This window comes from Sinocyclocheilus rhinocerous, unplaced genomic scaffold, assembly GCF_001515625.1.
Source record: "Sinocyclocheilus rhinocerous isolate Xijiao unplaced genomic scaffold, SAMN03320098_v1.1 scaffold1609, whole genome shotgun sequence".
NCBI classification, from domain to species: domain Eukaryota; kingdom Metazoa; phylum Chordata; class Actinopteri; order Cypriniformes; family Cyprinidae; genus Sinocyclocheilus; species Sinocyclocheilus rhinocerous.
This window is the reverse complement of record NW_015633539.1, coordinates 480,370-490,960: the sequence shown is the minus strand read 5'-3', so window position 1 is coordinate 490,960 and position 10,591 is coordinate 480,370. Positions and strand designations below refer to the sequence as shown.

Here is a 10,591-nt window from a genome sequence, read left to right as displayed (position 1 = left end):
CTCCTTTTTTTTAAACCTCCCAAAAACCTAAAGAGTTATCAAGCCAATATGATGTCATATTGCTCAGGCCCCTCCCACGACCACTGACGTACTGTCCCATATTAGCATATTTCCACCCTCAGCCAGTTGTACGAAGTCCGTAATTTTTCAAACCATATTTCTTTATGCAAAATGTGTGAATGGCCATAAACGAGTTTTTTCCATTATATAAAATTTATCTATAAACTGTATCTAGTTTGTATATTAATGTGTTTTTGGGGCAACATAGAATGAACAAATAATGGGAGTAATAATTAGCTAGATTTTCATAATAATATCTACTATTTAATAGGAATATTGATATATAATTTCTCTATTCATTTGTTGTGTCTCCCAAAATGTGTAATAAACTTGCTTTAAGAAACTCCTGAAACATTGGTGTTTCATATTTTAGAGCACTCGCTGCAATTTATGAAAGAAATCAATTAAATCTGTATGTGGGAGTGTGTGTGAAAAAAATCAGATGTAACCCCCCTTTGTAATCCTTAAAATTGTCATAAGTAACTGTAATTTAATTTAAAAAAAATTCTCAGTAACTGTAACTGATTACAGTTACTTTTATTTTGTAATTAAATTACGTAATTCCATTACGTGTAACTAGTTACTTCCCAACACTGCTTATGAGGTTGTATGACAGTTAGGATGTTTCCTTAAAAGCTGACTGTATAATTATTAAACATATATGGCATTGTATTAATTGAGAAACATGGAATGGCTGTACTTTAGAAAATGTATTTGTCACAGTCCAAGACTGTTTACGCATAATTTCTGCATAAAATGTGATTAACAATCAAAAAAAATTAAAAAAAACTTCCAGACCAGTTACAACATCTGCAATTTTCATGACTTTCAAAAAATTTAAAAAAAAAACAATGTCAAATTTACCATCTCTCCCATAGACGCTGTATTAGAAACAACCTCACATTAGTGTTTTTTGTAATTTGATGCGAAGGTAATATAATACAAAGTATAGTGTTATAAATGTACATATATTTAAAAAAAAAAATGAAAATACAAAAGGAGTTACGATGCTGATGACCGTTTCATCACAGTCTTGTGAAAAGGTTCCATTGTCTTTGATTGCATTTCAATAAAATTTACAGTATAACGCACCTCAATTTTGTTTAAAGTATTATAATAATTTTGAGTCGTTTCCAAGGACAAGAGGCACAATCACAATCTAGGATGTGGCCTAGGGTGATGGCATATAGTTTTTTTTCCCCCTCAGCTTTTTCTCTGCTTGTGGTCTACATGGCGGTTGTTCAGCCTGGATTCATTAGCTAACATAATTTGAATTGTAATTTCTTTTGTATTAATGTACTAATATGATGTGAGGTCCAGTTACCAGCGTGACACTAAAACACATTGTAGTAATGGTTACTTTTTTAATTAAGTACATGTCAGAGGCCATACTTCTTTACTTTAACTTGAATAAAAAAGTGGAGTCAGTACTTCAACGTTTACCAGAGTCTTTTTAAACATGAGTATCTGTACTTCTACATGAGTGAAGGATGTGTGTACTTTCACCATCTCTGCCTACATTTATAACATTTTAACCTAAACTCGATGATTAGACCAGGGTAACTGCTTTGTAAACATACAGCAAAATGACTTATAAAACCACTAACTAATAGACTAATCATGATTAAACATGAAAAAAATATATATTTTTTACCTACTTACCTTTTTTTGTAATAAAAAAGTTTTAAGAAAATTAATTATAAAAGATATTCAGTATAATACGAGTTAAAAGAAACAAATTCACCTGGTTTGGCGTTCATGATAGGTTATTTAAGCCTATTTGACCCCTAAGACAAGGAAGGTTAGAAAACACTAAATACTACGGAATGACCGTCACGCTCCCACATATTTTCTGTTACTAAACAGCGCCATCTAGTGAAATTGCATGTTGCTCTGCACATTTTGTATGTCTCTCTTATCTGCAGTCAGTGTAGTGTAGTTCTGTTCGTTCTGTTCGTTCTGTTCCGTCTGTTTCGTTTGATCACAAACAATACTGAGGCCACAAGAGTTTACAAAACGCTGGAAAATGACGGCTAAAAAATTAACTTTCAGCACAACCATTCTGGTTTGATACTACACAGGAAACAGTTCAGATGCCAAACAGCAGTGTAAACATATGCATGATGTAAGTGCCATACGGTTGATGAGTTCTGTCCTCCATTTTGCCTTGTAACATATTGAAAGAGAAGATACTCCATAGTAATTTGGTTTCCCCTGGAATATGCAGTGCAGCAGTGATGGTGTCTTTGGTAGCTCACAGCTTTTCTGCAGCATCCTTGGGCAGAGTGCTGGCTGTGGAGTAATTTTTCATGTCCGACTGGTAAGCAGGGTTGTCGTAGGGGTGCACGCTCTCCTTTAGGTTGTGGGTGTCATAGCGGGGGATACGGATTGAGTTCATAAACTCTGCAGGACACCGGCCCTCCAGGACCGAGTTTGGGCACCCCTGTGATATATGTATACAAGTGTGATTTAAATGTGATTTACTCACCAGGTTATGCATAACATGATGAGGAAAAGAAGTAAAAGCAGAGCCGCAGCCACACATAGGATGGTAGTAATAACAACCATGGCACCAGATCTCGCACTCAGACCATCATTAATGGTGTGAAGGTTTAGTACTGTACGAATAGATTATTAAGATATCTATTAACTCCAACAGCTATTAGGATGACTCCAATATTACTTAGCAATAATTCTAATGATTTGATATGAATTCTTACATTTGGGAAGAGTAATGTTGACAGACCAGTTCGACGAATTAACAAGAGTCCCATTAGTATTGATTAGAAGATACTTGAAACTGTAAGTGAGAAATAGTTTCAATACATTAAAAGCAAACACAAGTCTAGAGTTTAAGAAGTTACTGAAACTGCAGTCAAAACACCCTTTTGACTATGTAAAATAGTTTTTGGTACAGCTGGATGGACAAGATTCAGTAATTTGTTAGAAAAATGAATTACATCTGGACCATTAAGAAATAATATATGACAATAAAAATAATATATGATATATCAGGGGTGCCCAAACCCCATCAACTGTTCGGATACTAACATTTTTCAAAATATCTTCTTTCGTGTTCAACAGAAGTTAGAAACTCATACAGGTTTGGAACAAGTAAAGGGTGAGTAAATGATGACAGAATTGTCATTCTGCAAATGAACTACTCCTTTAAGATGAAAATGACGTGAAATTAGCATTATAACAAGTAGATGGCAGCAGAGTATCACTCATTAGCTCAGTTGCCATTTCAACTCCCTAGTCTTGCTTCTGGGTTTATTATAAATTGACTATTTATAACAAATTTGAGCAATTTTACTGTACTTAAGTATAAATTGATTGAGTACTTTATACTTCGAGCGTACTGCAAAATACGCTCGATGTTACAGTCACTGCCCTTTGTTGCTGCTGATTGGGCTGACATTTTTGACACACCCACCAAACAAGAGAAAACGTATCTCAAACCCCGTTGCACACCGTATCCAGGAAACATGTCGTTCAACCCGGAAACCGTAGCAAAACGGTGCACACCGGTTTGAGCTTGAACTTGCCCCTGATTTTGACAGTTGACCGGAAATGACTGAGCAGTACCCGTGCTCGTGCAAATAGTCCATTCGCCGACTTGCCACATGTATGTTCTGTTTTGTTCTAGTATCCCTTGGTTCCTGTGTTTAATTTGACTTTGAGTTTCCTTTGTTCCCCTGACGTGACAAAACTAAAATTTTGCACCTTTGAAGTCAAAAATTTGGTGTGCAAAAAAAGGTAATTGACAGTATGTCAACATTTACCACTGTTTAGTGAATGTTTTGGTGAAAATCCCATCATTTCAATAGAAATCCACGCAATCAGGAATTTGGTGTGAGGGTGAAATATACTGGCTTGCAAATTTGGCATTGGGTCTAGTTGGTCATGCAAATTTCAACAGAAAGCTGCTTAGTTTAAAAGTAACTTCTGTGTGAGTGGTAATTTATACATTACACTAATGACAATAGACAATTTAGCTTTTTTTGCCTGCAAAATTTCGCTAATGGGGGTGGACATTTTAGGCAGTTGTTTATTGTGTTTTATCATCGCTAAGCACTGTAGTTGAGCTAAATGTAGTTATCTAATGACCACATGACATCAAAATGAAAGTTTTATTGGCTTTTGTTAACCTTACGAATGTCCTAATGGGTTTTAGAATGGCAGATTTGGATCTTTATGTTAAACAGTTTCTTAGATTCACATTGCAGAATACACTTAAAAGGTCCTACCAAACGGGGAATCTATCAGGAAGTACTCCATTACAGTTGATGCCACTACATTTCCCATCAGCTCCGACTATGAAGTAGCGATCACTGGAGGACTGATTACAGGGGAAATCTGACAGAAGTCCAACTCTGGTTAGAAAGAAGTTCTTTGATGATGGGTTGAATGCTGTTGGGTAGGATGTTGGGAGTTGAGCTGTTCACTTGAGCATCAAAGATGCCGTTTGCTAAAGGTGAAAGAGGATTGATAGTATAAACAGATGGGAGAATTTGCATTAGATCTATTTTTTTAAGTCTCTTATGCTCAACAAGGCTGTGTTTATTTGATCAAAATACATGAAACAGCAATATTGTGAAATATTATTACAATTTCTAAAGACGTTTTACCTGAGCACAGCCCAGCCACCAGCCATATCTCACAGCCAGGGCACGTCTGATCAAATACACAATACGGCTGCTTCAGTATCACTGTATTGCTGGTGACAGTGGCTAGGAAAGCATTAGGTGTGAGCTCAGGCTGGAATAGCTGACCTGTAGACAGAGAAAAAGACTTTAAAGAGCCATTTTTAAAGTGACCTCATTGTTCCAACTTGATGCCCATTCAAATCTGTGACAGAATAATAGCAGGTTCAGTCTGATTCATAACCCTGTCCTGGGGAAAAAGGATTGTGTAACACCTACCAACCCCAAATACTGTAACTGCAGTGCTACAGGTGTACTGATGGAAAACTGGCCACGGAACAGAACGTACAGGTTCAGTTTAGCCTCCTAGTGTGTGTTTCCCTCGAGTCTCAATATAGATTCTGTTTTTACAACTTGTATGAACATGACATAGAAAAGGCTTCATTGGAGGTTTTTATATCTGTATTCATCTCTGTAGTAGGTCGTTTAAAAAATGTGTGATGAGTGTGACATCCTATGACATACTACTAATTAATGACTTAATAAGCTATTTATAACAAATATAGTCCACAACACAAAATAATAGCTTAAAAAATGACCCCATTTAAAAGTTTAAATATGTTTGATTCTTAATGCGGTGTCGTTATGCCTGGAGGATTTTTATGATCCCTCTTTACTTTGTTAAAATTCTTAACAGATTCTGCATACACACACACAAGAGTTTTTTTTTTCATTGGAATATTAGCCAATTTCCATGTCCCCGTTTATCATCACTACATTATATTTTATTATTAGATATTAATATTTAATATATATATTTCTGTTTTTTTATGTTTAGCAGTGACCTTTGCACTATATATATATATAGACATAGACAGCGGGCCATTGGTACAAATATTCAGTAACTTTTTATAAACTACATTAGTCATTTGTTCATAATAGTTGCCAGGGTATTTTTACTTAACGGGAGGAAGATTTTTAGCTTATTACTCTGTAATCATCTTTGTCTGACATCCAACATGATGAAAATGTAATGGAATATTTGTGTGCACTTTACTCTGTCTTTAATGAGCTATTATCAAAGAAAGCCTCTCTCCATTTAAACTGAGCTAAAAGGTAAACAACATAATTAAAGAATAAATTAAGTGCATTTGTGATGAACACAGAAACCAGATCTCTATAGTAACCAACCACCATATAAAAAGAACAAACAGACATTGGTATGAAGGCTAAAATGCACTTACCTTCTCCGGTCCGCATCCAGATAGACAGCAATGACATCAAATGGATCACTGCATTTATGTTCATCTTGTAACAAGGATGCAGATAGCTTCTAATGAATAAAATCGGGAGTAAAATCAAACCTGGATGGTGTCTCTGCTCAGTAATGTGCCTGGCAGACACTAATCATCTCCTCTAAAAAGAAGCTGAAGGGAGGGGGAGTTTTTCATGAGGGTGTGTGAATCCCAGGTAGAAACTGGGAGGTGCTTTAGGCATAAAAAGTGCTTTGAAATTCCAAAGACTGACTGTTGCTACATTGTAAGGCAGTGAAAAATGCTTGAATCATGTTAAAATGTTTTCGGCTTTAATCTTATAGCACAGAACACATTTTCATTGGCAATGCCACAATTACAATGTCAAGGTGGCGAAATTGTAAAGTCACAACATGTGATCAAACTCTCTGACACTTGAATGGAAAATAAAGCAAAGTCAGAGCGAAAGGCTGTTTGAATGACTTATGTTAAAGTCAACAAACCCTCCACATACTGGTGACTTAATGCCCACCAAACAGGCACAAGACACGTGTTTATTCATACAACATATCAATAAAACTCGATTCCTAGTGTCTTGAGGGCAAAGCACCCATGGTAATTAATAACGTAACATGCATCAAAACGTTTTGTTTTTCATTTATGCCATTATATTGGTTTTCTAGGACAAACTAGGCTGTGTAATTCTGCAGCTCCGGCAACTTTCTGAAGTGTTTCTAATCAAATAATCAAAATTGTGTTTGTTGTTAAAACCAGCTTAACCAGACCTGCTTAGACATGAAGCAAATGATCCGTTGTTTATAGGTATAAGTCACTGACATTTTCTCTGTAACGTTCGCTCTCTGTTAGAGGCCTCAATGTGAACATGTAAAACTCAGAATTCATATTATTTGCAAAGACTGGACGGGTGAGTTGAAATAATGACGCAGTAGTAAAACAATATCCAGAATCCCATTGTGGTGAAACAGTATTTGCCAAGTGGTAATTCAGGGTGGAGAGAATAATGCAGGGCTTTTTTGTTTTCACATGTGCTTCAAAGGAATGTGGTACACATGACAACAGGGTCCATTAGTGACCAATGAACATTTACACCGCTAGTTCTCGCAGTAATTATTATTTTTTTAAATGCAGAGATTACTGTCAATTTAAATGATTTTTGACGATTAGAGATCATTTCTGTCAAAATCCTGAAATGAACCATTATGTATTTTTTTTATTATTCTTATTTGCCATTTTAAATGGTCCTGCGTGTACAAATGATTTTTTTTTCTTTCAAAAACTATTATGTGTCCATAAATACAAAGCCAGAAAAATGGTGTGCAAAATAATGATTAAAAAGAGCAACATTTTAGTTTCAGGTTTACATTTAAAAACAGCCAAAATTCAAGGAATGGTCTCAGACATTTACTTAAGCAAAATTATATAGGTTTTTTTTTTTTTTTGCTTATTTTCTTGTTTTATGCATAAACTCACTTATTTTTGATAAATTTTTCAAGACTTCGTTTTATATTTGCATCTTGAGTATATGTATCCTGATTTAAGGTTGTTTAGATATTTGTATTGGAAAACCAAAATATGAAATTAAATGTTACACTCATTGCAAAAAAATTAAAAAAATTATATATATATATATATTTCTTTTCTACTACAATCTGAATTCAGAAAGGACACACAGTTAAAGGACAGTGAACATTTTTTTTGCGTGATGCACTGAAACGCAAACCGGAAGTATTCACTGTTTGTTTCCCTTGCTGTTTATTTAAAAAAAAAAAAAAACATGTACAACTGAACAAAAGTTGATCCTGGTCACATTATTTTATCAACACTCCAGCGAAGAAAAACATCCAGCTTTTCAAATGTCCAGCTCAAGTGCTGAACATCTGACTCGAGCACAAATTATGAGTGCGCTCCTGAAACACTGATTTCAAACTGACTTCAAGTGTTTTCAGCACACAGCTCAGAAAATATTCACTGCTGGAGGCGTTTCTGCCATTGTAAGGTAGTATCTGCTGGATACGTCCATCCTTTCATCCAGTCACCTCTTCCCCATGATGAAGCTGGGCACTTCTGCATCATCTTCTCGCTCTTCTGCTTCAGAAGCAGAGGATGATGACTTCTCCTCTGAGCCTGCTGACACAACAAACATTATTACTCACTAGCTGAAATTCAAGAGGTGCAGTTATGATTATGATGACCTGTGCTGCCATTCATAAATAGCACTTTTAAATATAGTGCTCAATAAATATTCACCCCACGGATGGTTTTACTTTACAACACTGTATCACAGAGGATTTATTTAGCTTTTTTGACACAACAGAGAAAACGTATACAAATCAGTCAGCTCAATTAACTACAATTAATGAATAATTTCAGCATTATAAAATATGTGTTTACATAAGTGTTCAGAGACTCCTGTTTAGTAGGTGTCTTCCTGCTGGGGTTGACAGAACATGAACAGGGGGTGAATTTATAAGATCATTTCAATATCTTTACCTTCTTTCTGGCTCTCCATCTTGGCTTTCTTGGCCAACATCTTTTGTTTCAACTTTTCCCTAAATAACACGAAAGAACAATTGAGATTCAGAGACACACGAGATAAACTTAGAGATCTCTAATGATTCTAAAGTATCTGAATCAAAAACGAGACAGTATTTTGCGAACCTCTTTTTTCTGCGTTTGGCCGTTCTTTCCTCAGCAGCCTTTTGGTTTTCGTTCACCTTCTCAATATATTTTTCATCCAGCTTTTGCTGCAAGAGTAAAACGAATTACTTGTGAACCAATTCTAGCTGTACTTTATTTTGAATTTTATTTTTTTTTATTTGGAAAAAGACGGGCCAAATTCAAGACCCAAAACTCTATGCAAAAAGTGTTGGCAAAATATATATTTTTAATGATTTTAATCTTAAATAAAGTTATTATTATTATTATTATTGTTCTTGTTGTTATAACTTCTGTTCTTTTAAGCTTTCCATTCATCAAAGAGTCAAAAGCATGCATGACCATTTCCACAAAAATATTAAGCAGCAAATGTTAAATATTAATACAAAAATGTAAATGTTTCTTGAGCACCAAGCATCAGCATATTAGAATGATTTCTGAAAGATCATGCGACGCTGATGACTGGAGTAATGGTTTTACAAAATTTTAAAACAAACTAAAATAGAAAATAGTTTATTTTATATTGCAATAATTTTTCACAATATTATTGTATTTACTACGTTGTTGATCAAATAAATGCAGCCTTGCTGAGCGTAAGAGGCTTCTTTTGAAATCTTACAACCCCAAACTTTTGAACAGTAGTGTAAATTTCAATCAAATTTCACTTGAATGAATTTGACTCACACACAACACTATAAGAGAGAGGAACTTGGTGTTACAAATGTATAGGAGGTGATTTTTGATGCGTTTCCAAAAGAAACACAAAAGTGGGGAACAATGCATCACACAGCGGAATATTACATTGACAAATTCAACTCAATATTGCTCAATTCACAAGATTGTCACAGCAACAGTCAAATGTCTGTCCTGTGCACCTGTGAGCTGGAGAGCTGAGCAGATCCACGGCACACCCAAATTCTGTTATTTAAACCACTCCAAATAACGGGCGGACGCACATTCCACTGAAGCACTTGATTTATTTCTGTTCACCAGCAGTTATTTAAAGTTTAAAACAATCTCAGGGAGGACTGGGAACGGGAAAAAAAAAAACTGTGCTCTGTATGTCACCAATAAGCATGACACAGACTTTTTTAAATCTACAGTAATATACATATCATTCACACATATACTGTTTGGCAACAATTCTGAGAACCTTATATTTTCACGTTTTCTTAGAGTAATTCATTATTTGATACTCATATGCTTTAGGCAAAAATAAAGCTACCTTTTCAGAAATTCGTTCCAGGAAGTCTTGTCTCTGATATTCCCGACGGCGCAGATGTCTATACACATGAAATTCACCGCTGCCTGCTCCAGCACTGGAACCTGCGGAAATTCAACAAATATATATACCAAAAATGAATCCTGACCGATTATTTGCGAGGGCAAAATTCCTGAGAACGTTAGACCCAATTACAGTAAAGTGTGTGAAGCACTAGACAAAATATAAATATGAAAACATTATATTACAACAAAGATCAATAAAAAATTTGGGGTCAGTCACTGTTAGTGCTGCTGCACATCTCACTTTTCAGCGTGTTTTGTTTAACAGAGTGTGTTAGCCAATCACAAAACCTGGATGCATCTCCGCTCCAGTGTTGTGAGTTTGGGGCAGGAGTACCTGCTGTTGCAGCCAACGGCAAAGTGTGGGACTCTTGAGGAAACCTATTTGATTTGATCAAATCATTCTTTGAAATACCATACTAAAATTATCTGAAAGAGTTTTCTGTAGCTTACTACTATGCAGCGGCACCGCAACATCACTACTGAATCCACAGCGCAAAACATACAACCCCGAGGAGATTCTGATTCCAGACCAAATGACTCTTACACTGTGTCTACACACCGGGCGCGAGCGAAGTGACAACTGTTGCGCCCGGAGTAGACACAGTGTTATGAATGGTTGGAAAATCAAACACATTTGCAAAAATTTAGTTAATTTGTTCATTTGACTCG

At 35.5% G+C, this 10,591-nt stretch overlaps 2 protein-coding genes across 2 annotated transcripts; both read right to left on the bottom strand.

Annotated features, from left to right (window-relative positions):
- Window positions 1-2,314: 2,314 nt before the first annotated feature.
- Window positions 2,315-6,109, bottom strand: LOC107744335 (uroplakin-3a-like). The gene is given in 8 exon segments (XM_016557914.1): window positions 2,315-2,463; window positions 2,502-2,503; window positions 2,549-2,678; window positions 2,781-2,860; window positions 4,311-4,490; window positions 4,492-4,531; window positions 4,692-4,835; window positions 5,951-6,109. Coding segments are annotated over 8 exon segments (789 nt in total). The 5' UTR covers window positions 6,015-6,109.
- A 1,609-nt stretch (window positions 6,110-7,718) lies between these two features.
- Window positions 7,719-9,971, bottom strand: LOC107744334 (PRKR-interacting protein 1 homolog; the record flags this gene model as incomplete). The annotated part of the gene is made up of 4 exons (XM_016557913.1): window positions 7,719-8,104; window positions 8,471-8,529; window positions 8,639-8,724; window positions 9,861-9,971. Coding segments are annotated over 4 exons (348 nt in total), but the record flags the coding sequence as incomplete, so codon positions are not given.
- Between the last annotated feature and the right edge of the window lie 620 nt (window positions 9,972-10,591).